Source organism: Rattus norvegicus, chromosome 7 (genome assembly GCF_036323735.1).
Source record: "Rattus norvegicus strain BN/NHsdMcwi chromosome 7, GRCr8, whole genome shotgun sequence".
Taxonomy (NCBI): domain Eukaryota; kingdom Metazoa; phylum Chordata; class Mammalia; order Rodentia; family Muridae; genus Rattus; species Rattus norvegicus.
In genome coordinates, this window is record NC_086025.1 from 92,316,222 (window position 1) to 92,342,740 (window position 26,519).

A 26,519-nucleotide genomic window follows, 5' to 3' on the forward strand; every position below is an offset into this window, starting at 1 on the left:
ATTTCCTCCTTTGAATATTTTTGTTTCCCCTTTTAAGAAGGACTGAAGCATCCAACTTTGGTCATCCTTCTTCTTCAGCTTCATGTGGTCTGTGGGTTGCATCTTGGGTAATTCGAGCTTTGGGGCTAATATCCACTCATCAGTGAGTGTAAACAATGTGTGGTTTTTTGTGATTGGGTTACCTCACTCAAGGTGATATTTTCTAGTTCCATCCATTGGACAATGAATTTCATGAAGTCATTGTTTTTAATAGCTGAGTAGTATTCCATTGTGTAAATGTACCACATATTCTGTATCCATTCCTCTATTGAAGGTCATCTGGGTTCTTTCCGGCTTCTGCTATTATAAATAAGGATGCTATGAATAGTGGACCATATGTCCTTGTTATATGTTGGAGCATCTTTTGTGTATATGCCCAGGAGTGGTGTAGCTGGATGTTCAGGTAGTACTATATCCAATTTTCTGGGGAACCTCCAGACCGATTTCCAGAGTGGTTGTACCAGCTTGCAATCCCACCAACAATGGAGGAGTGTTCCTCTTTCCCCACATCCTCACCAGCATCTGTTTCACCTGAGTTTTTTATCTTAGCCACTCTGACTGGTGGTAGGTGGAATTTCAGGGTTCTTTTGATTTGCATTTCCCTAATGACTAAGGATGTTGAACATTTCTTTAGGAACTTCTCAGCCATTTGATATTCCTCAGCTGAGAATTTGTTGTTTAGCTCTGTACCCCATTTTTAATAGGGTTATTTGACTCCCTGGAGTCTAACTTCTTGAGTTCTTTGTATATATTGGATATCAGTCCTCTATCAGATGTAGGATTGATAAAGATCTTTTCCCAATCTGTTGGTTGCCATTGTGTTTTAATGACAGTGTCCTTTGCCTTACAGAAGCTTTGCAATTTTATGAGGTCCCATTAGTCTATTCTTGATCTTAGAGCAGAAGTCATTGGTGTTCTGTTCAGGAAATTTTCCCCAGTGCCCATGTGTTCAAGGCTCTTCCCCACTTTTCCTTCTATTAGTTTGAGTATATCTGGTTTTATTTGGAGGTCCTTGATCCACTTGGACTTGAGCTTTGTACAGGGTGATAAGCATGGATCGATCTGCATTCTTCTACATGCTGACCTCCAGTTGAACCAGCACCATTTGTTGAAAATGCTATCTTTCTTCCATTGGATGGTTTTAGCTCCTTTGTCAAAGATCAAGTGACCATAGGTTTGGGGGTTCATTTCTGTGTCTTCAATGGAATCATTGATCTACCTGTCTGTCTCTGTACCAATACAATAGAGTTTTTATCACTATTGCTCTGTAATACAGCTTGAGGTCAGGGATAGTGATTCCCCCAGAATTTCTTTCATTGTTAAGGATAGTTTTCACTGTCCTTTTTTTTTGTTATTCCAAATGAATTTGCAAATTGTTCTTTCCAACTCTATGAAGAATTGAGTTGGAATTTTGATGGAGATTGCACTGAATCTGAAGATTGCTTTTGGCAAAATAGCCATTTTTACTATAGTAATCCTGCCAATCCATGAGCATGGGAGGTCTTTCCATCTTCTGAGATCTTCAACTTCTTTCTTCAGAGACTTGAAGTTCTTATCATACAGATCTTTCACTTGCTCGATTAGAGTCACACCAAGGTATTTTATGTTATTTGGGACTATTATGAAGGGTGTCATTTCCCTAATTTCTTTCTCAGTCTGTTTATCCTTTGAGTAGAAGAAGGCTACTGATTTGTTTGAGTTAACTTTATAACCAACCACTTTGCTGAAGTTGTTTATCCGGTTTAGGAGTTCTCTGGTGGAACTTTTGGGGTCACTTAAGTATACTATCATAGCATCTGCAAATAGTGGTGTTTTGACTTCTTCCTTTCCAATTTGTATCCCTTTGACCTCATTTTGTTGTCTGATTGCTCTGGCTAGGACTTCAAGTACTATATTGAATAAGTAGAGAGTGGCCAGCCTTGTCTAGTCCCTGATTTTAGTGGGATTGCTTCAAGTTTCTCTCCATTTAGTTTGATGTTGGCTACTGGTTTGCTGTATATGGCTTTTACTATGTTTAGGTATGGGCCTTGAATTCCTATTCTTTCCAGGACTTTTATCATGAAGGGGTGTTGAATTTTGTCAAATGCTTTCTCAGCATCTAATGAGATGGTCATGTGTTTTTTCTTTGAGTTTGTTTACAAAGTGGACTACATAGATAGATTTCCATATACTGAAACATCCCTGCATCCCTGGGATAAAGCCTACTTGATCATGATGAATGATCATTTTGATGTGTTCTTGGATTCAGTTTGCAAGAATATTACTGAGTATTTTTGTGTTGATATTCATAAGGGAAAGTGATCTGTAGTTCTCTTTCTTTGTTGGGTCTCTGTGGTTTAGGTATAAATGTAATTGTGGCTTCATAGAAGGAATTCAGTTTCATTCTGTTTCTATTTTGTGGGATAGTTTGGACAGTATTGGTATAAGCTCTTCTATGAAGGTCTGATAGAATTCTCCACTAAACCCATCTGGTCCTGGCCTTTATTCAGTTGGGAGACATTTAATAACTGCTTCTATTTCTTTGGGAGTTATGGGACTGGTTAGATGGTTTATCTGTTCCTGATTTAACTTTGGTACCTGGTATCTGTCTAGAAAATTGTCCATTTCATCCAGATTTTCCAGTTTGTTGAATGTAGCCTGTTGTAGTAGGGTCTAATGATTTTTTTAATTTCCTCAGATTCTGTGCTATAATATCTCCCTTTTCATTTCTGATTTTGTTAATTTCGATACGCCCTCTGTGCCCTCTGGTTAGTCTGCCTAAGGTTTATCTATCTTATTGATTTTCTCAAAGAACCAGCTCCTGGTTTTGTTGATTCTTTGTATAGTTCTTTTTGTTCTACTTGGTTGATTTCAGCCCTGAGTTTGATTATTTCCTGCTGTCTACTCCTCTTGGGTGTATTTGATTCTTTTTGTTCTAGAGCTTTTAAGTGTGCTGTCAAACTACTAGTGTATGCTCTCTCCAGTTTCTTTTTGGAGGCACTCAGAGCTGTGAGTTTTCCTCTTAGCACTCCTTTCATTGTGTCCCATAAGTTCAGGTATGTTGGGCCTTCATTTTCATTAAATTCTAAAAAGTCTTTAATTTCTTTATTTCTTCCTTCACCAGGTTATCATTGAGGAGAGTGTTGTTCAGCTTCCATGTGTATATGGGCTTTCTGTCGTTTTTGTTGTTATTGAAGACCAGCCCTAGTCCATGGTGATCTGATAGGATGCATGGGATTATTTCATTCTTCTTGTATCTGTTGAGGCCTGTTTTGTAACCGATTATATGGTCGATTTTGGAAAAGGAACCATGAGGTGCTGAGAAGAAGGTACATTCTTTTGTTTTAGGATGAAATGTTCTATAAATATCTGTTAAATCCATTTGGTTCATAACTTATTTTCTGTATGTCTCTGTTTAGTTTCTTTTTCCATGATCTGTAGATTGATGACATTGATGACAGTAGGATGTTGAAGTCTCCTACTATTATTGTGTGATGTGCAATATGTGTTTTGAGCTTTAGTAAGGTTTCTTTTATGAATGTAGGTGCCCTTGCATTTGGAACATAGATAATCAGGATTGAGAATTTATCTTGGTGGATTTTTCTTTGATGAATATGAAGTGTCCTTCTTTATCTTTTTTGATAACTTTTGGTTGAAAGTGAATTTTATTTGATATTAGAATGGCTACTCCAGCTTGTTTCTTGGGAACATTTGCTTGGAAAATGGTTTTCCAGCCTTTTAGTCTGAGTTAGTGTCTGTCTTTGTCACTGAAGTGTGTTTCTTGTACACACGTGTTCCAGCAGCAAATGCTGGATCCTCTTTACATATCCAGTCTATTAGTCTATGTCTTTTTATTGGGGAATTAAGTCCATTGATGTTCAGAGATACTAGGGACCAATGATTGTTGTTTCCTGTTATTTTTGTTGTTAGAGGTGGAATTATGTTTGTGTGGCTCTCTTCTTTTGTGTTTGTTGCAAGATTACTTTCTCACTTTTTCTAGGGTGTAGTTGCCCTCCTTGTGTTGAAGTTTTCCATCTATTATCCTTTGTAGGGCTGGATTTGTGGAAATATGTTGTGTAAATTTGGTTTTGTCATGGGATATCTTGGTTTCTCTATCTATGTTAGTTGAGTTTTGCTGGATATAGTAGCCAGGGCTGGCATTTGTGTTCTCTCACAGTCTATATGACATCTGTCCAGGATTTTCTGGCTTTCATTGTCTCTGGTAAAAAGTCTGATGTAATTCTGATAGGTCTTCCTTTTTATTGACTTTTTTCCTTTACTGCTTTTAATATTCTTTGTTTTGTGCATTTGATGTTTTGACTATTATGTGACAGGAGGAATTTCTTTTCTGGTCCAATCTATTTGGTGTTCTGTAGGCTTTTTGTATGTTTATGGGCATCTCTTTCTTTATGTTGGGGAAGTTTTCTTCTATGATTTTATTATCTTTTACTGGCCCTTCAAGTTGGGAATCTTCACTCTCTTCCCTATCTATTATCTATATCTATTATCTATTATCTATATCTATTATCATTAGGTTTGATATTCTCATTGTGTCTTGGATTTCCTGGATGTTTTGGGTTAGGAGCTTTTTGCTTTCTACATTTTCTTTGATGTTTGTGTCAATGTTTTCCATGGTATCTTCTGCCCCTAAGATTCTCTCTTCTATCTCTTGTATTCTGTTGGTGATGCTTATGTCTATGACTCCTGATCTTTTTCCTAGGTTTTCTATCTCCAGGGTTTTCTCCCCTTGTGATTTCTTTATGGTTTCTATTTCCATTTTTAGTTCCTGGATTTTTTTCCCAATTATTTCACTCATTTGGTTGTATTTTCCTGTAATTCTTTAAGGGATTTTTGTGTTTCCTCTTTAAGGGCTTCTACTTGTTTGCCTGTGTTGTCCTGTATTTCTTTAAGGGAGTTATTTATGTCCTTTTTAAAGTCCTGTAATATCATCATGAAATGTGATTTTAAATCCAAATCTTCCTTGTCCAGTGTGTTGGGATATCCTGTATTTGCTTTGGTGGGAGCTGGACTTTGATGATGCCAAGTAGTCTTGGTTTCTGTTGCTTAGGTCCCTGTGCTTGCCTCTCAACATCTGGTTATCTCTGGTGTTAGCTGGTCTTGCTGTCTCTGACAGTGGCTTAACCCTCTTATAAGCCTGTGTGTCAGCACTCCTGGAGACCTGTTTTCTCCTAGTGTGATATGTGTACAGAGAGCTGTGGGACGAGGTCAGCTCCAGGCACAGGCAGAAACCGGAAGGGTTCTGTCCCAAACTGCTCCTGGGTTTGTGTGTCCAGAGGACTCCAGGCATATCCCTCAGAGCGGAAGTCTTACCTCTGGTCTTACCTCTGCTTTCAGGTATGTCAGCGCTCCTGGCAACTGGCTTTCAGCTCTGGGCACAGGCAGAGACCAGGAAGGATCCTCTCTCCCTGACTGCTCCTAGGTTCCTGTGTCCAGAGGGCTTAAGGTGGGTTCCTCTTGGGATAGGAATGTGAGCAGAAGTAGTGGTCTCCCCTGAGCTCTCAGGATTGACTGCACTTCTGAAAGTCCAGCTCTCTCCCCTGTGGGATTCGGGTACAGAGAGCTGCGGGACTGCGTCAGCTCCTGGTGCTGGCAGAAACCAGAAGCTGTTATCTCCATTTTGCTCCAGAATTTTTATGCAAAATTAGTTATATAGCAATATATAGAGATCTAGATTTCAAATTTTTTCTATATTAAATCATAAGAAATTTATTTAATTTTTAAGTTTCGCATTTATTTTTGTTTTTATAACTTAAAGCACCTTAAGTTTTATTTCTATAGGCCTTAAGAAATGGGCAGAAGTCATAGAACAATATTCCCCACCCCCCACTCCCCTACATACAATAAAAAACTTGCACATTTTGATAAGTGTGCCCTAGAAGTTAAATTTTTTCTAAAGTATCTATGGGGGATGACCTTGGCTATAACTCACTACACTGGGGCTATGGAACCTGAAGAGGCCACCTCCTGTAGCCAGGCAGGAACCCAGTGGAGTAATAGAGACACCAACCCACCCACAAAACTTTCCTTTCAAAATTTATCCAGCCTACAAGAAAGGCAGACACGGGGATGGAGCAAAGACTGAGGGAATGGCCAACCAATAACCAACCCAACTTGAGACCAATCCCATGTACACACACAAATCCCTAATACTATTAATGATACTCTGTTACACTTGTAGACAGAAGCATGTTGTCCTCTGAGAGGCTCCATTCAGCAGCTGGAGAATATATATATATATATATATATATATATATATATATATATATATATATATATGAGCTTGGGATTCTTACAGAAGAATAGGAGGAAGGATTGTGGACCTTGAAGGGGTTAGGAACTCCATAGGAAGACCAACAGGGTCAACTAACCTGGACCCTTGGGGCTTTCAGAGTCTGACCCACCAACCAAAGAACATACATGGGCTGGACCTAGGCCTCCCCTCAAATATGCATCAGATGTAAAACTTGGTCTTCATGTGGGTCCCAAAAGCTGCTGCCTGTATGTGGGATATGTTCTAGCAGGCTGCCTTGTCTGGCCTCAGTGGAACAGGAAGCATCTAGCCTTGCAGAGACTAGAAGTACCAGGGTAGGGCAACACCCAGGGAGGGAGGGAGGGAACTCAGAGAAGAAGGGGAGGGGAGGGAGGAAGGATTGTGGGAGAGGGTGACCAGGGTGGAGACAGCAGGATGTAAACGTTTTTAGAAAGAATACATTTTTAGAAAATTAAAAATAAAACTTAAGTGTCAAAACTTTTCCATTTATTAAAGACAAAGGCAAGTTTGTATACTAGTGAGATGTGTTTCTTTTTACATAAAGAATTAAATCTTGGTAGGCGGGTGAGATGGACCAGTGGGTAAAGGCACTCGGCACTGATGGGGGCTGAGTAAGCCAGTGCCAGGCTGACTTCAAGACAGGCTACAAACTGGCAATTTGGGAGACTAGGCCTAAGTTTCTGTTTCCTTATAATGAGGCCTGGATCTAGGAACCTGTGGTCAGCCAACCACAGCTGCAGGCAGCCAATTCCAGGACACCTTGTCATCTGGCTTGAAGTAAGACTAGGTAGCTAGAATGAATAAGCAATGGACCCCACACCCTCCCCCCCAACACAGGGAGGTCTCTAGAGCCTAACCAACTATAGACTCAGTCAGACCCCTAGAAATAGTGCTAACCAACCAAGGTAAACGGGCACACACCCCTCTGAGGACTTACCCTGACTGACAGTAAAATCTGGGCCTTCGAGTCCATCAGAGGTCTCCATTCCCAAGTGGGGAGACCCCTACATGCAGGAAATTCAGGTAAATAAATGCTCTTTGCTTTTATGTACAATTGAAGTCTAGGGTATCAGTCTTCAGCAATTCTTAGACCCTAACACCACCAGGCCTGAGGGTACCGCAGGCCACAAACTATCTCCAGCCTCTTTCTTAGACTGATTTTACCATGGTCAACACTGAGAATCCTTAGACTGATTTTACCATGGTCAACACTGAGAATTCAGCTTTGCGCAAGTAAAGCCTAAACTGACTGGTGTGTGCTTGGAAACATTTGAAAAACTGCTGAAATTCTGTCCCAATATCAAACCAAAATTTACGTAGTGGCTTTTTATGAAAGGCAAGCTAGCAATTGCTCGACAAATGCAGGTGCCGATTTGGTAATCCATGCTGAGGAACGACAGTAGGAAAAAATATTCTTTGGGTGTTGTTGTTGTTTCATTTTGGTTTTTGTTTAATAAGCTATTGTATTTAAGATAAAAACCTTTGTGTGTCCAATAAAAGAATTCCATTCACATTCTCAAATCTGTCTCAAATGTGAGCCCTGGTGTTTCAGGCCATGTTTGATGGTGCTTCACAGCATGTGCCATGCAAAACACACATGTGTGTGCAAAACCAAGGCTGCAGTGAAGTCCTGTGGCTCACACGGATGAGCCCTTCCAAAACACCTGTCTGGCTCATTACACATTTAATTTTGAACTACTGTTTGGCCATTCCATGTTCAGAAATCTTTCACTGTTGCCAAACATTTTCACAATCCTCTACCTCAGTTACACAATTATTCATGGGGTGATGACCCACAGTTCCACACAATGAACTTTGGGTTTCGTCATTAGACAGCATGCTGTAATTCATTAGGCAAGACCAGCTGTCCTGCTATTCAATAGGGTTTTAAAAAAAAAATCCTTTCCCCGTTGTATAGTAATGCTACTTTCATCAGGAGTTGGGTAGCTCTATATTGGGCTTTCCCTATGTTTTCTTGTTTGTTTGTATGTTGAGACAGGGTTTGTCTGTGTAGCCTTGGCTCTTCTGGAACTCAATCTGTAGACCAGGCTGGTCTGAAACTCAGAGGTCTGCTTGCCTCTGCCTCCCAAGTGCTGGGGTCAAAGGTTTGGCTGGCTCACCAATGCCTGGTTTCCCGACATTTTCTTTCTGGCCATAGGTTAGTTACCCTTAGCCACACACCACACCTTGGGTCTTCATTATTATAGCTTTGAACGAGGCCTTGACAGCTTATAGCAAAAAGTGGGGGCAGGGGAGGAGAATGCACACCTTTAATCCAGAACTCAAGAGGTAGAGACAGTCGGATCTATATGAGTTTGAGGCCAGCCTTGTCTACAGAGTAAGTTCCAGGACAGCCAGGGCTACACACAGAAACCCTGTCTCAAACAAAACAAAACAAAAAGTTCTTTCAACTTTACTCTTTAAGATGGTCTTAGCTATTGTTGACACTTTCCTTTTTCTTTTGAATTTTAAAGTCAGTTTGCCCACTTTAAAAAACATGAACCTACTCAGATTTATTTTTCTGAATTGAGGATATTTTGAATCTAAAAGGTTGAAATCTTTACAACACTGAAGTGTCTACCTCGAAACTTTTGTTCCACTCAAGGCGGTTGTGAAATGAGAGGTGATCCAGGGTCCTATGGCGAAGGATAGGACACATCTGCCGGTGGGTACCAGAGACACACCACATCCTAACAGTGGGCAGTGTACTATAAGAGTACACCTAGCAGCAACACAGCTACCTTCATTTGTGTTTGCACAACCATGAAATTCCCTAACAACATTTCTGAGCCTTATGGGATATATGCTCATTTATTCATCTGCTGTGGTCTTTCCTCCTTGACGTGGCCTTAAAATTAAGTACTGCCTGCATTCTCCTTCTCAGAAGTATCTCAGCCCTCACACTACGGTTGATCATGACCCTAGACTGACATATTTTAATCATTTCTAGTCTAAAACACATTGAGCTCCACTTGATGGTTACCATCTGCAACAAACTCAGTATCTTTACCGTACTCTTAAGCTATAAATGGAATATTGGAGTGTTGAAATAACATAGTAGCTCCAAAGGATATTTTTGCTAAAATTTATTTATGACATACCATACTTACATTTTTCTTGTTTTATTTTCAGTATTTTTATGGTGGTGGTGATCATTCCCTAGCACATTCTAAGGAAGTGCTCTAACACACACACACACACACACACACACACACACACACACACACACACACACTTCCCAGACTATAAATTATTTTTGTTTGTGGATTTAGGATCTCACTATGTAGCCCCAACTGGATCAACCTGTCTCCTAAGTGCTGGGATCAATGGCTTGTGCCACCACACTCAACTTGTTTGTTTGTTTGTTTATTGGTAAAAATAAAACATAAAGCCAGATGGTAATGAATGCCTTTAATCTCAGCACTCCAGAGGCAGAGGCAGGAGAATCTTTGAGTTTGAGGGCAGCCTGGTCTACAGAGTGAGTTCCAGGACAGCTAGGGCTATACAGAGAAACCCTGTCTGGGATTTGCAGCTCCCCAAACCCCAAGATACCATCAAGTTACTTTTAGGAGACTAGTCTCATCCTCTGGAATGTGAAAACTATACACTGCAAACTTGATTCCATCACTATTGTTGTCTAGTTCTGTGCCCTTCAACAAGTCAGCAACATCTGAATGGCGTGTGTAACAATTCCGTTTCTCATCTTTATGTTCTTCTATCTTCTAGATGAGCATTCTGAGAATTAGATAGGTAAATTACCCAGAGACTGAAGCAGGCCGGCAAACTATAAAGCACCTATAAAGTGCTCAGTAAATGCCTACTAAAGGAATAATCAAAAGTCAGGAATGGAGGCTCAACATTTACTCCAAACACCACTGTGACCCCTCTTGTTTCCTTTGTTAACTACAAAAAGACTGTTTGGACTTACAAAATCAGAAAATGTCAACACTTGCAATTCAATAGGCATATCTGAATTTTACTTTAAGCAAAAGAGAAAAACCAAAAAACAATTTAGAGACTATCATTTTAAAGCAATTCCCAGGGACGTAGAAGTTACAGTACATGTAACTATCGTTTCCCACTCTTCTTCTGAAATTGGCATCATCTATTGGAAGGAAATACATACCTTATTGGAAGGAGTGGGGGAGGGGGAGGGGCAGGGGCAAGGAGAGCAGAAGGGGATGGGGAGGGGAGAGGCTCAAGTAATTGTTCCTGATTACTCCCTCCACCTAAGGGTACACTAGTAAATTCCTTTTTTAGAGCCTAGAGTCTTATTTCTTTCTTTGCTTGACAAGGCTTGACTGATTGATATCCAGAGAAAAGCTAACATAACTTTTATACATCCTACTTTTAGAGTACCTTTAATTCCAGAACTTGGGAGGCAGACACAGGTAGATATATAGAAAGAGTTTAAGGTCAGCCTGTTCCAAGCTAGCTTGAGCTATACAATGAGACCCTGATTTTTTTTTTAAAGCAAGCTGAGAGGCATTTGAATAATTCATGACAGCCAAAAGGCTTTTGAATCATTAATGACAGGGTTATCTTTGAACACAGGTATTCTGTGTATATTGTTTATGTGTCTGTGTGAATACTAGTCATAACCAGATGGGATAGATGTGTATTAGTTTGTACTTCCAGATCATATTTTATTCTCTATTTTTGTAGGATGATAATACAATTCTCCCTCTCTTTCTATCACATTTTTACTTCAGTGTTTCTGGACCCTTTTCTCAGTAATAGCTTCACTCTTTTGATTTTAATTACACTTGAGGCATAGTAAGAGAGGGCTGAGTAGCTAATTTACTCCCCAAGGTTGCCTATGTAAGACTGTGTCATTCTTTCACAAAGGTTGCTTCCCTTTGGGAACGTTGTCATAATCACAAAGTTAGTCCCCAGCTATGCGGTTTAGGAAAGTTACCCAGAGTTACTAAAGAGTAGATCTGAAAAGGCAACCATATGATGGTATCATGATAAACCAGAGAAAGGACGGGGGTTGGGGGAGGGGGGTCTTGAGTTAGGATGGTGACAGGGACAATAGGAATAGGAAGGCTATGACTCAGTGACAGAATTGGTTGTGGGTGAAAAGAAGCAAAGCAAACTAAAGTTTTGAGCCTCAAGGTAGCATTGGGTTCAAACTCTAGTTTTGATTCTTGCTGGTCTGGGACATGCACAGCCCCACCTCTTAGTATCTTTGTGATCTTGCAGTTCATTTTATCTAAACCTCAGTTTGAACCTCGATAAAACAGGTAGACAAATACCCATCGTAATAGTTGATGGAGAGGCTTTGGTAACAGAAAACAGTAGCCCACAGTGCTTCGTGTACAGATGGAAGAGGGGAAGGTGACCAAACAAAACCCAAACCACAAAACTGCAATAAAGATACTAGGTGGGGGTGCAATCTTTCTACTACAAACACCTTCACCCAAAAGGGTTCTGTTAAAGTCTGATAATGTTACTTACAGACCTCCTCCCTGTGCAGGAGTGGGGCGGGATGGGGAAGGAGATCCTACTTCTGGAGCCCTGCTGTAAACTGGCAAAGGCGCTTTGAGCTAGCAGCCCAAGTCAACCAGGCTTCCTGGTTTGCTATTTTGTGTTCCTTAAACCAAAACAGCTAAGTCTACAGTTTAGCCTTTGACCTTACATTCTTCATTTGCTGGAGAAGGAACAGAGTCAAGCCAGCCAGGCCATATCAATTCCACCGATAGGCAAGAAAGTGCAGGGAAAGAATAGGAGACTTTCTACTTTAAGAATTATCCAGGACAAGGATAAATCAAACCCGGAGAGGTCTGGGTTCTTGCTCTAACTCAGGCTCCTAAGCCAGTAATAAAATGTGCTTATGATCGTCCGCAGGGACAGGAAGGGAGATGTGTAAACAGATGCGAGTGTGCTTTTCTTGGCAACGCCTAGCAACTCAAGGCCAGTGCCAAATCTGGCTGTGATCGCTCTGTGTAGCCTCGCAGGTTATTTTCCCTGTCATCCCTCAGACCTGGCCTCTGGTGGGGAGAGGCAGGTAGGCAGGGCGGCCTCCTTTCATCTCCCAAGCAGTATGAAGCAAGTTCACGGGGTACTCACTGGGCTCTAACAGACATCTAACACTATGGGTCCGCAGGAACTCAGCATCCCACGCTCGGCGCAAGCCAACGCTGAGGGGCAGCCACTCAGAGGCCCGAGGGCGCGGCGGCCGGGCGACGCGAGCGCCACCCCGCGGCGAGGCGGGCGGGGACCATGGCAACGCACGAGGCTCGCTGCGCCGCCCGTCCTGACGCTGCGCGGCGCGCCCGATTGTGACGCAGGCCGCGGCGCGGGCTTCGCGTTCTCGAGTGACCGCGGGCGCAGCCTCGGGGCCTCGCAACGGCAGCAACGGCCGAGGCAGGCGGGGTCAAGATGGTGGCTCCGCTGGCGGGGGAGGCGCTGGAGGGAGGAGGAGCCAGACCCTAGCCGGCCGGAAACACCGACGCCCCGAGGCCTCCCGGGAGCCGCTGCCGCCGCCCCCTGCTCCACCGAGGGACGCGAGCGGGCGGCGGGGCGGGCCGGGACACAGGACAGGAGGCGGGCGGGGGCGGAGCCACTCTTCTCAGCGCCCGCCCCGGCCGCGGCCCCGGGCCTCCCCCGCGCCGCCCTGCCCGGCCCGCCCAGCCCCGGTGTGGCAGCGGCTCATGGCGGCGGTGGGGCCCCCGCAGCAGCAGGTGCGGATGGCCCAGCAGCAGGTCTGGGCGGCGCTCGAAGTGGCGCTCCGGGTGCCCTGCCTCTACATCATCGACGCCATCTTCAACTCCTACTACGATTCCAGCCAAAGCCGGTTCTGCATCGGGCTTCAGATCTTTCTCCGGCTCCTCGGTAAGGACAGCGGGCTAGCCCGCGGGCCAAGGCGTGCCCTGCCCGGGGCGGACGGGAGCGACAGGGCACAGGTAGCACGCGGCTTGGGGAACCACGGTCTGATTCCTCAAAAGGGCCTTTCGGCGGGGTGAGGGGACCCGTGGTACTCGTGCCAGCGTTGACAGCGGAGTGGTTCTGGCGGGTCTGTGTCCTGTTCGGTTGGCATCTGGATGGGCGAGGAGAAAGCACGGCTGTGTGAGCATGCGGCTGTCTGCCTGCTGTTTCTCTTGGGGAATGACTGCTGGTTTACCGCGTCCTATGCGACAGCCCTGGAAAAACAACTGTCCCGGTTTCGTCGTGTGTGACCTTGGACTTGAGCCAAAGCTTGAGCCCCCTGTCTTCCCTTTTTCACAATGTAGAGTATGTTGTCACTTCAGTGTCTTGGAGTCCACCGGATCATGAAGTATTTGAGGTAAATGGACGCACAAGCCATGAGACAGAGTTTTGAATGTCAGTCCTTGAAACCATTTCCAAAAGTCACCGCGAGGAAGGTTATACTTATAACGAACCCTAAACTCTTTCTGAGTAAATAATAAGGTGTTGAATGTGACTATGAAAACTTGCCCCCAGGCTGAAGAGACATCTGCAGGAGACTTAGGAAAACCAGTCTTCATTTCATATGGAGCGAGTACTAAAAGTATTTTATATTTCACTTTCTATTTCTCTCTCTGCTACATCACCAGAGTGAGAAACATATATAGAGATCTTTTTCTGATAATTACAGTTTGGCAGATTTTGTTGAAAAGATCATTTAGATGAAATTTTAGGTGGGTTCTTGTGGGTTGGGGTAGCTGGTAGTGAGATCTTGACCAAGACCTTGAGAAGTACAAGCATCTGGTGCCTTATTCCCACAGAAAAGGGGTGTCCCTAAGGATGCGGTTTTGTTCTTAGCAGTAACTATTCTACATTTGTCTGCCATAACGCAGTTTCACAGGTTTTATCTAATCTGTCAGTCACTCAAAGGTGGACAGTGTTATTCTTAATTTACAAGTGGAGAAAGGAGGTTGTAGAAGTTAAGTGTTTGGTTTTTGGTGCACAGCTGGTGTTTGCCCAGAGCATTAAAAACCCTTCTGATTTCAAGGATGGTTTACTTTGTTCCTCAGTGTGTTGAAATTCGGTACAGAGCAGTGTATTAACCAGCAGTGTTCACCTTAAAGTTAACGAAAAAAAGTGGGAGTGATATCCTGCAAACACAGGACTTAGGAGTAATCTGCTGGGTACACACGTTAGCCATTCTGCTTTTCTTCATTTAAAGCTACTTCCACCATTCTCTGTCGTACAGGCGTGTGTGAGGAGTCTGCATAGTCATCTCAGAGACCGTACATATAGCCACTGCCTTGAGTGTCTTCATGACACCATAACTGCAGATTCTAGCAACTTTTGGGAAGCTGGGGGTTTAATTCATTTCCTGTTGGAGTACTCAGCACTAGGTAGATGCAAAGAAAGGAGTTTTCTTTAGTTCAGTCATTTATAGGAAAAACATTTAAGAAAGTAATTGTTCTCCCTGCCCACTCTTAGACTTTATTTCTTCACAGAAGGTTTGTATTTGAGGTCTCAGCCAGAGCCTCTAGTGATCCATTTAGTGGTCTGTGGTTTTGTTTTCTCTACCTTTGTAAAGACGGACAATGTGGTATTGTCAACATAAAACCATAACTCATCTCAAATGAGACGAGATAGCTTATTCTTAAAACAAATATGATCTAACACAACACTTTAAAAACATGAGTGGAATGTTAAGTAGGTGGGTGAGAGCAAAGCTGGGATTCCTGTTGTAGACCCAAGATGCTGTCTGGTGGTACTCCACACCTCTGGCTGTGGGAACTAAGGCTTTAAGTTCATGTATTCCGAAAGGTTTCTGTGTTAGTCGCTGGTTGTTAGGTCTCACTATGACTTGGGCTAAAGATAGTCCAAGATAAATTGTAATTAGCCTCTGACCTGCAACATTCCAGCCTCTCCAGTCAGACTTGCAGAGGTTTCATTTTGAAGGTACAACTTCTTTTTAGGAAGTTCACAACATCTTTATCATGGAGTTTAGGACAATAAATGAGTTAGGATAAAAACCCTTTAAAGTATTTGACTTTGTTATAGATATTTCATCCTTTTGAAATCATCAAATATTTATTTGAAATAAATTATCTCAGAATATTGAGTCAGGTTTTATAAGAAAAATTGACCTTTAAATTCATCATCTAATGATTCCCTAAATTGTAGCACAGTAGTTGTGCAAATTTTTTTGTTCATAAAAATAAAATCTGAAGAAAGTTGTGATTTAAAAAAAAATCACCTTAAATGAAAGTAGCAACATGTATGTGTATGAAAGGTGTGAGTGGAGCCGCATGGGGACTTGTCATTATTGAAGCCTATGGACCTCAGGATGTATGTGCCCAGCACACCCTTTGCAAACATGGCTAATTGTGTTAGTGCCTGCAGCCTCCCCCTCTAACTGCAGAATGTTCAGCAGCTGCACTTCACCTGGTGTCAGACCAGTTGGAGATCTCGAAAGGTCAGAAAGCAAGGCCTTTCCTTTAGAGATATAAGGAAAACCAGAGCACTGTGTACAGTGATGGGAATACAGAACTGTTTCTTAGCTAGTATTAAGGTAGTAAATGAAGCTCAACCCACAGCAGCATAATGCTGAATTAGCAAATTTAAAGACAAAAGAGAAGCAAGCATAGAAACGTGTTTAACAGTATTACTCATATGGCGGCAGTGACTGAAGTGGCAAAGGATTCTCTAGCCATAAAAGAAAACTGGGAAGTTACAAAGGGCAATAAGATAAGTTTGAGTATTTCAAAATAAAAAACCTTTATTGAAAATCTTTTGAAAATGACAAATCGAGAGGAAAATGTTTATATCATGTATATTAAGTCCTTTAAAAAGAAGACTTATGCTCCCATAGTATAAACTTCAGGTGGCCAGTAAAGGAGAGTAGTTCCTAGCCTCATTCTTAATGAAGGACATAGTTTATCTATCAATAGATGGGTGAAGAATGCAAAACATGATTTAAAAGTATTTGGCAAAGGTGTTTGCATATTTGAAATAGGTAAGTTAATCTGGCAAGCCATCACCTCTGTATAAACCAATTGGCTTTATCAATTGATACTGATTAATTGACTGATTGAGGCAGGGTCTCTTGTAGTCTATGCTGACCCCAAGTTGAACTTTGGATTCTCTTGGCTCTACCTCAGTACAGATGAGATTGAAAGGTTGTATGACTGTAGCTGGTTTTATAAGATGCCAGGGATTGAACCCAGCTGTCACGTGTGCTAGGTAGGAAAGTATCCTTGCCCCCTGAGCTATATCTCTAGCTATATTGAGTGGCATGTATTATATACCTTTTGATTCACAATTCTAGCTGTGAGGACTTAGAGATTATAGTTATACCACATTATGAGTAAGGATATTCATTATAGCAGCACTGAAAATAACAAAACAGCAAACTTAAGACTTACTCTAAATGTGTGTTGGTAATCTCTTCATTGTAAAAGGAATGAGGATTTTCTTTGATACTGAATGAGACCATCCATTCAGTGGAGAAACCTGTGATGTGAGAAAGCAAGAGTGAGGCAGAAGTAATTATGTCTGGCAGGGAAGAGACGGTTTCTCAGCAGTAGCTCTGTTGACATTTTGGACAGCATAAACCTATGAATGGGGCACTATCTGCAAAGTGCCATATCTAGCCTTTCTTCTCTTCTACCTGCTGCCAGTAACATTCTGTCCCTGTAACACACACTTCAGTTGTCACAGCCAAATCTGACTCTAGATATTGTCAAGTGTTCCCAAGGAAGGAGAAATCCAATCCTGGTTGAGAACCATGGGGATGGACAAATAGATTAGGAATATAAAAAACACGGCTCAGAAACAGACACAGGTGTAATAGAAACTTGGTAGGTTTTAGAGGTAGAATTGAATTGACGTTCATAGAAGTAATATGAAGTGGCATTTACTTATTATGGAAAAATTACTGTTCCCTTCCTGTTATCTATATGAATAATCAATTTATAGAAAGATTATGAATTGAAGTTTTAAGATTAAAAACCTTATAATAAATCAGCATCTAGACAGCCAAAAGACTGTATGTAAACCTGGATATTATGACCAACAAATAATGTGTTATTAATTTCACAGAAATAGGAAACACTTCCCAACGCCATATTGTATTAGTCATTGTGTTGGGACAGAATACCTAAGATTAACTTGTGGTAGGAAAGGTTTATTTTGACTCAAGGTTTATTTTGACTCCTAGGTTCACAGGGTTCAACCTGTGACACTTGGTTAATTGCTTTTGGGCCTGTGGTGAAGCAGAGTATAATGACCAAAGGTCATGGGAGAGAAAGTTGCTTGTCTCATGGCAGACAGGAAGCACAAAGAAACAGAAAGGAGCCAAGACAAGCTATACCTTTCCAGGCATCCCTTTCAAAATCCCACTGTTCCCACTCCCACCCACCTCCCAGCCCTGCAAGTGACCTGCTGCCTCCAGCTAAGTACTCTCTCCTCCATTCAGGAGTGAATTTATTCGTGGTTTAGCACATTGTTGGAATTAGAACTCTAATGATCCAGTAGTCTCCCCCACTACCTGACAGGGACTAAGTCTTCAACATAGTCTTTTGTAAGGACACTTGTCCAAACCATAAGAAATGGACTGAAGGTAAAGTGGCCTTCACAGAAGAACCCTGAGTGGTCAGTAGAAATGGAAGGATCTTTAATCAGTAGTCAGGAAAAAAAAATGAGTTTAAGTTAGGATTTGAGGAGTAGTTACTCTGATTACATTGTTCATAGAAAACCCTTTATAAGTACTAATATATGTAAAAAAAACAATATGGAGAAAATCACGCTGGACCTCTACCTTATATTTATGAATCAGTTCTAAATAAATTAATGCTGAATTTAGAACTCGTGCAGAAATGTCCTCAGAAATATATAAAAGTTATAAAATATTGATAGAGATCTAATATTAAAAACTTAAAACCTCAAAGGGCACACTGTCCATATGTCTGTATGAGTGCATATTTAATCAATGGTCAGGATGCATGTGAAATTAGAGCTGTTCTTCCTCTTTGGTGCCAGTAAGACAGTGTGTGGGTGTGTCTCCCTGCCCCGCCCCCCTCCACATTCAATCCAGAATGTTTCACCTGGGATTGTTTCCTGACCCATTCTTCGTGTTCCCTTCATTGCTAGAATGCAGACAGAATCTGGGGAAACGCCTCTATTAGTCCACTTATCCAAGGATACAGACAGAAGAGATAGGTGTGTAGGGTCTACTGAGGTGAAGGGGAGAGTACTGAGGAGTGTCCGTGCCTGTCAGGCTTCCAGACTCTAGAACCACAAACTAAGGTTTCTGGAGCCATCAGAATTCAGTCCTGCTGGGGGTTGTTGCTTCCTTGTGTGGGCACTGTTGGTTAAATAGTCGCCTCCGGCTTAGCTACTCAGCCTTTAGCTCTCTCCTAAGAAGTAGGAAAGGACCAAAGGAGTAGGAATGGGACCAGAACTTTCAGGCCTCTGATCATTTTTTGGCTGTTCACATATGGTAATGAAATCATACTTGTTAAAATTTAACTTCATGAATAAAACATGCTAGGATATCATTCTTGCTGTTGTTTTGGTTTTGTTTTACCTAAAATGAAAGTTGGATAGAATTTTGTTGTTTTGAGGTAGGATCTCGCACAGCTCAGCATGGTTCTATATGCCTCAGTCCTCGGGGCTTGGATTAGAGGTAAGTGCCACAATGCCAAGCTTAGAACGTGTTTCTCTGTGGTATAATGTATTTGTTAAGTATGCTAACAGATTAACATCATTTCACAGTACCTCCCCCCCAATGATAGGACTCCATTTGAAGTAAAGGAGTAATGTATTTTATTACTGTGTTTCTTTGTCTGCTTTTGAATGCTTTAAAGGTACTTAGGAATATGGAGAGATATAAATGTTATTTTATTTCCTTCTAAATTTTAGTCATGAGTTTGCAGAAGACTTAAGAATGAACAGACTTTACACACCTTTAATCTTAGTCTTCTGGGTATAGGGAGGAGGGCACAAGTGGAAGGCTAGTTTGAACTACATATATAGCAAGTTCGTCTCCTAAGAACACTTCATGCCATGGCTTGTAAAATGCATGGATCTTCTCCTTCCTTTCCTGTTATTACTTCTTGGTTCTGGAAATCTAAATGAAAAAAAAAAAGTCCTGAACTCTTTGCTGCATTCAGTTCAATATGAATTCAAAGTTTGTGAATAGATTTTGGTACTTGGTTCTTTTTCTGTCTTGAGAACTTAAAACACTCCAGTAATACACTGGAGTCTAGGACTGAAATTCTCAGGTTGTGGTTTAATTCAATTCTCTTTGTGTCTGAAGGTGGTGTTTTAACAGAGAGCAGGTTCCTTATAAGACCTAATGAAAACTACCCCTGGGTTTCCTTGGATCCTTCAGATGGAACCTAAGGGAAAATCCTCACGCCTCAGCTGTGGAATGCAAGGAAACCAGAACAGTGCTTCCCAGGAGACTCACTAGTCGAGGACTTGGTGTTCTTTTCTGTAAAGTGAGAGTTGGTTCTCCCCATATTCCATGAGAGCATGGTTATAAGAGAACTGTCTATAGCTTTTGTGAAGGAATCAGAACACGTGTATGGTACTTTTGAAGTGTTTACTGCTTTTACCTTGAGAATGTAGCTTTCCTTAGGGAAAAGAAGGGGGTGATGGCCTGTGTGTTCCCTGTGCCTACAGTCCAGCATTTAGGAGGCTGAAGCACGTACAGGTTTGGGGCCTGCGTGCGCACATAGTGAGGCCCTTATTGGAGGAAAGGATCAGATTGCTTGATGGGCCATATCCCTCTCTCCTACCATTTCCCAGTTGTTGGTTCATTTGATACACACATCTAGCAAATGGTACTTGTTTTTATTCAGCACTCCTAATAGCCAACCCATAAGATTCAGAGAAGTTATTAGGGTAAAAAAGAACTATAAAAGGTCAACTACGGTCATGAATAGTCCCTGGTGAGGGCTGATGGATACTCGCAATAGCGAGTTGCCACCCAGCTTTTTAGTAGCTGCTTTGCTTTCTCTTTTTTAAGTGGCATAAAATTTAATTTGACTTAGAAGATGAGTTAGGCTTGGGATGTTTCCATATAGAAAGAGCTAGATAGATAGATAGCATCTGGGTATCGTGCAGGCCGAAGTAATAATACTTTGACTTTTTCTAGAAATAATGCTCCAAGCAGTCCATTTTCTGGGAAAGCAGGTGGATCTTACTCAGATTTCCAGATGTGTTATTTTTTTTCTTTTCACAAAGGACCTGGTGTTTAGGCCCAGGGTAATCCCTTAAAGGAACTAGCCATCACTCCTTTTTAACTCCGTGCAGGCCGTGAAGTACAGCGTTCTTCTTTGTGGCAGGCACACTGCAGGGAAAGCACCTCAAGTGTCTTCGGCTTCTTAGCTTTGAATCCCTTTCCTAGGTTTCTTACTCGGGCTGTATTTTGTGATCATTCTTAAGAGCATAATACATACGGTACTGAAACACTGCCCAATAAATAACCTTTCTGTATAAAGCATTGTGTAATCCATTGATTTATAAGGTAGAGCTAGAACTATGTAACGGGGTGAGAACTAGTGAGTACAAACCTCAGTACCAGGTAGTATGTATGTACACTAAGTCTGTCAAAAAAGTTCTGTAGGTATGCCGAATGAACAGCATGTGCTGATGGCACTTGACAGCGACCATCAGACCGTGTACCCACAGTACTTACACATGGGATAATGGAATGATGCCTATAGCCAGCCAGCTTTTGAAACATGGTTTGTTTTTCTGAGTGTTACTTTTGTTTTCCAAAGATGTGATTCAATTTGTAGGAAAAGGGAACTTGGAGAGCATTTCAGAAATGTAAAGGAATACATGGGGGCCTGAGTTGGGACCCCTAGAGAATACGCTATCCAAGAAAGAACCTGGAAGCAAAGGAGTTGGTATAAGAGGATAAAGCTTCGCCTTGTCTGAAAGGATTTCGAAGCCAATAGGAGCAAGCTTTTCAGTCTGGTAATTTTCATTCTGAATGGCCTTACTATTTTGGTGGTATTACATTAAACATTTTAATGATTATGAAATTATATAGGAAGTATTCTTTTGAGTTTAAATTTATCAAAAGGTGCATGTATATCATCACAATTTTGTCCTGAAGACAATTTACTAATCTCATGCATGGATGTATATATACCATAACAAACAGAATTACTTTAGAAACCAGAAAATAAGAGGCCAGGTTTTTAAAAATGTGTTAGTTGGTTTGGTTTAGAACTCTGACTTCTCAAATCTTCACTGCCTTGTGAGCAGTAAATAAGTTGTCTTGAGGTTTTACAACTACAAAAAAATAGCTGTTGTAATTGCTAGCATAAAGAAACATGCTTAAAAATGTTTGATTTGGATACACTTTCTCTTTTTCCTTAGGTATAGTTGTATCCAGTATTGTTCTGATCTTGTCACAGCGATCACTTTTCAAGTTTTACATGTACAGCTCAGCCTTTCTATTAGCTGCAACTTCAGTGTTGGTGAACTACTATGCTGCTTTGCACATTGACTTCTACGGTGCCTACAACACGTCAGCATTTGGAATTGAGTTGCTTCCTCGGAAAGGGCCCTCACTGTGGATGGCACTCATCGTTCTGCAGCTAACCTTTGGAATCGGATACGTCACTCTACTCCACATTCAGTCTATCTATTCACAGCTGATTATTCTGAATATCTTGGTTCCTGTAATCGGCTTAATCACAGAGCTACCATTACACATCAGAGAGACGTTAGTTTTCATGTCTTCCTTGATTCTCATATTTAACACAATGCTTGTCTTGGCAGTGAAACTTAAGTGGTTTTATTACTCTACTCGGTATGTTTACTTGTTAGTGAGGCATATGTACCGAATTTATGGATTACAGTTATTGATGGAGGACACATGGAAGCGGATTCGTTTCCCAGACATACTTCGGGTCTTCTGGCTAACAAGGATTACAGCTCAGGCTACAGTGTTGATGTACATTTTAAGGATGGCGAATGAGACTGAGTCCTTCCTTATTTCTTGGGATGATTTCTGGGACATCATTTGCAATCTAATAATTAGTGGGTGCGATTCTACACTAACTGTACTAGGCATGAGTGCTGTAATTTCTTCAATAGCCCATTACTTGGGCCTTGGAATATTGGCCTTTATTGGATCAACTGAAGAAGATGACAGGCGGCTTGGCTTTGTAGCACCTGTTTTATTTTTCATTTTGGCTCTTCAGACTGGTTTAAGTGGGCTGAGACCTGAAGAGAGACTTATTCGCTTAAGTAGAAACATGTGCCTTTTATTAACTGCAGTCCTACATTTCATCCACGGAATGACAGACCCCGTGTTAATGTCTCTCAGTGCCTCCCACGTGTCATCTTTCCACAGACATTTTCCTGTGCTGTTTGTCTCTGCTTGCCTGTTTATTCTTCCTGTTTTACTCAGTTATGTCCTTTGGCACCACTATGCACTAAACACGTGGCTGTTTGCAGTTACAGCCTTCTGTGTGGAACTCTGCTTGAAAGTAATTGTTTCCCTCACTGTCTACACGCTATTCATGATTGATGGCTACTATAATGTCCTCTGGGAAAAGCTTGATGATTATGTCTACTTTGTTCGCTCGACAGGCAATATTATCGAATTTATATTTGGAGTAGTAATGTTTGGGAATGGGGCCTATACCATGATGTTTGAGTCAGGAAGTAAAATCCGGGCTTGTATGATGTGCCTACATGCATATTTTAACATCTACTTACAAGTAAAAAATGGCTGGAAGACATTCATGAATCGTAGAACTGCTGTTAAGAAAATTAATTCACTTCCTGAAATAAAAGGGAGCCACTTGCAAGAAATAGATGATGTTTGTGCCATCTGCTATCATGAGTTCACAACGTCTGCTCGGATTACACCGTGTAACCATTATTTCCATGCACTCTGCCTTCGGAAATGGCTGTACATTCAAGATACTTGTCCAATGTGTCATCAGAAAGTGTACATCGAAGACGATATCAAGGACAATTCAAATGTATCTAACAACAACGGATTTATTGCACCCAATGAAAATCAAAACCCAGAGGAAGCTTTAAGAGAAGATGCTGCTGGATCTGACCGAGAAATGAACGAGGATGACAGTACAGACTGTGATGATGATATTCAAAGAGAAAGAAACGGGGGGATTCAGCACACAGGCGCAGCAGCAGCAGCAGCAGAATTTAATGATGACACTGATTAAAGTAGCATTTACTAATCATTGAGGTATTTGTTTAAAATTCAGTTCATCCAAAATGGAGTAATATGCTTCACGTCAGTGTGTAACCAAGCACAAAAACAGTATCGATGTTGAAACTGTGAATGATTTTCCGTTTACTGTGATGTGCTACTGTAAATATACCTCTTTAATTACTTCTGGTCTCTTTGGTGACCTATTTAAATTTGTGTACATTATTGTACATAGAATAAAATGTTTTCACGTTTTTATGACAAAATTTGAACAAATAACTTCTTAATAGAGATAATGATCACACGGTGCGTCAAGTGTGCCAAAGAGCCCTCAATGAAATCAGAATCTGTCTAATGCTGCACTCTAGTTTTTCTTTAAAACGAAGGGAAAATGAAAATGCCGAATAAAGGAATGTTAGTATAAGAGACAGGAGATAAAATAATCTTGAGTAGAAAGGCTTTCTAAATAAAATGTTTTCTAAAACTAAGGCAAGATACCCTGCTAGAAGCAACTGAGAAACTTGAAATCTGAGTGCAGCTTAGAGGCAGGTTCAAAAGTCACACAAATCAAGGACAGAATTGAGAAATAGGCTTGTTATCAACTAAACTTTGACATAAACCAGGACATGCTGTCTAAGTTTTAGGTAGAAGCATCACTGTGTTTGCAGTGAGAGTGTAAAACTGTCCTTTCAGACTTCTGATGAGATTACACAATAAAAAGGCTGTCACTGTTACCTAAAGCATTAAGCAGCCTAAACAGTGCTGATCTGACTTTGTGAGTAAAATCAAGGCACAGTGTATAGTGCTACCTCTTTAAAGAACCACTGGGAAGATTTCCTTAATAAAGCTCACAGTCTTACCATGAAATTCCACATCATAAAAAGAAAACACAAATCAGGAAAAGAATATTTTAATGGTGTTGTTATATAGCGTGTTGGCTAATTCCAGTGGATCTTCTTCTCTTACTGCTGACATTATCTCCAATATTTGACTAAAACAAAAAACAAGGGATCAACTTACTCAGAATATATTGAGAGGTAATCACCTTTTCGTATGTAAGAGAAGATTAAATACCTCTTCTTAGGAAGTTTAAGAGTTATAAAAGTTGCCAGTACTATCCATAGGAAAGCATCACCACTTACTGTCAATTAGAAGATTCTGGAGTTAACTTGAATATAAAGTTAATAGGGTCATGTAAATGCACCACTAATGGAATTGTCCCAGAGGGTAGGAGTCCTTAAAACTCTAAGGCATAGCACATTTGTTACTGGATCATAAGCATCTTAAAAATGAAATTTATACTGCACATAAAACAGGTTAAGTAATACCTTTCTACTTTGAATTTAGTTTTATTTATATTGTTTACTATTATAGTATAATTATATTTATAACAAATACACATGTACATATATGTATAAATATATGTACGCATACATACATATATATGTATATATTTTTTTATTGGGGAGAATAGGGCCAAAAATTTGAAAGGCACTGCTTACTGACCTAGTCTCTAATGGACAGCAAGGAATGTTCATGTGCATGCTAAATACATGACAAGTATAGATGGTGTGGCTATGGGAGGGGCTCTAGGCGTGGACTCAGAGCCGGGAGAAGAGCCCAGAGGCTCCCTCTTTGTTTCTTTGCTCAAAATGATGAACACCAGTGGGTTCCTAGGAATATTATGTTTTTATACATGGATTAGAAAGTAGTAGTTCAAATTAAACCTTTAAATATTCTTTGTCATGAGACTTTTGTTCCCTTTTTGAGGATCCTAATTGTGAACACCCAAAATAAATAGGAATGGGGATTTATGGTCAGCTGGACCTTTAAAAGTCCTCAGTGTACACAACATTCAAATGCATTTTGTGCAGTGAACTCACTGCTACTGACAGAAGGGTGGCCAAGGGCATGGCTGCTCTGCTGAGACTTGGGCAGCAGAGTCATTTACTATTCAATGTCGCCTGTGCTTAGCGAAGCACTCTGTTTAGTAAGCCAGCAGTCCAGCAGCCTGGGCAGCCCTCTTTTATTCAGTGGGTTTTTCTGTACTTTCAGGAATAAAGCTACAGTTATTTTTAAATATAGCATTCTGGGGTATTGTGACACTTAAGCTTGTTTTGTTTACTTTTTCAACTGTGGTGTGTGTGTGTGTGTGTGTGTGTGTGTGTGTGTGTGTGTACATACGTGTGTACACCCACACATACATGAGTGCAGGAACCAGAAGAATCAGATTCCCTGGAGCTGGAGTTATAGGTGGTTGTGAGCTGCCCAATACACTGTGCTGGGAACACAACTTGGATTCTCTCCAAGTGCCCTTCTTCTGTAAGCCATCTCTCTAGCTCCTACTATGACATCCTTATACTAGGCACAGGTATTAAATAAAGTCTAAAAGTGTCTACCCTTCACCTTTCAGTACTGAAATGACAAGCAGTAAAGTCTTGAAAATAAAATGGACATAGACATGGTGATTCAAGACTAACCCATCACTTGGGAGATAGAAGCGGGGGGGGGGGGTAGAGATTCAAGGTCACCTACTGCTGTACAGCCACTTGTAAGCTGCTTGGGCTACAGGAGACCCTGGCTAAAACAAAAATCACTATTCTCTTGCTCTTAGTCTCCTCAGGTCACGGTGAAATCTATACTAATAAGGCTGGCAAACAAAAGCCCCAAGGATCTGGTCTCACTTTGCTGTCCCAGATTTTCTTCTACTCACCTCATCCTACTTTCTGCTACACTAAGTACATTGTTTCCCTGACACTGCCAAGGCTCTTCTACAGGCTGCCTTTAGAGCACAGGGTGTTTGTCTTTATCTGATCTGACTCCCAGCCACACTTAGTGAACAAACAGTTAAAATCCAACACTGGCAAAGCCTGCTCCTAGTGTCTGGGCAGACAGTTGCTGACATCTCGGAAGCAGCTTATTGTCTTAGACTGCATCTGCTTGTCTGCTAGCACAGGCTCCTTATCCAAAACTCCTGCCACAGTCTGTCCCAGGGCATGCATGTGAGTACAACAGCAATTGCCTCTCTTAGCTAGCCTCAATTACTTGCACCTTTCCTGACACAGCAGGAGCCCTACCGTGTGTTTGAAGAAATGT

At 41.3% G+C, this 26,519-nt stretch overlaps 2 protein-coding genes across 16 annotated transcripts in view; one reads left to right on the plus strand and one right to left on the minus strand.

The window, feature by feature from the left end:
• Positions 1-12,979: 12,979 nt before the first annotated feature.
• Positions 12,980-24,165, plus strand: Rnf139 (ring finger protein 139). The gene is made up of 2 exons (NM_001127545.1): positions 12,980-13,147; positions 21,611-24,165. Exons 1-2 carry the CDS (start codon positions 13,003-13,005, stop codon positions 23,434-23,436), a joined length of 1,971 nt encoding a protein of 656 aa, NP_001121017.1. The 5' UTR covers positions 12,980-13,002; the 3' UTR covers positions 23,437-24,165.
• Positions 23,231-26,519, minus strand: part of Tatdn1 (TatD DNase domain containing 1) — a 30,994-nt gene continuing 27,705 nt past the window's right edge. For 12 of the 15 annotated variants that reach the window (XM_039080187.2, XM_039080195.2, XM_039080193.2 and 9 more), the window contains one exon: positions 23,231-24,414. In XM_039080187.2, coding sequence (XP_038936115.1) covers positions 24,318-24,414 — 97 coding nt within the window. In that variant the 3' untranslated portion in view covers positions 23,231-24,317. The remainder of the gene's footprint in view (positions 24,415-26,519) is intronic. The other 3 variants (NM_001400947.1, NM_001400945.1, NM_001400946.1) reach the window with 1 other exon arrangement.

Bases quoted from the DNA above. Each gene is read 5' to 3' on its own strand.
- Rnf139 (NM_001127545.1), top strand. From the start codon at position 13,003: ATGGCCCAGCAGCAGGTCTGGGCGGCGCTCGAAGTGGCGCTCCGGGTG. The intron at 13,148-21,610 runs GTAAGGACAGCG...CTTTTTCCTTAG, and splicing joins GATCTTTCTCCGGCTCCTCG to GTATAGTTGTATCCAGTATT.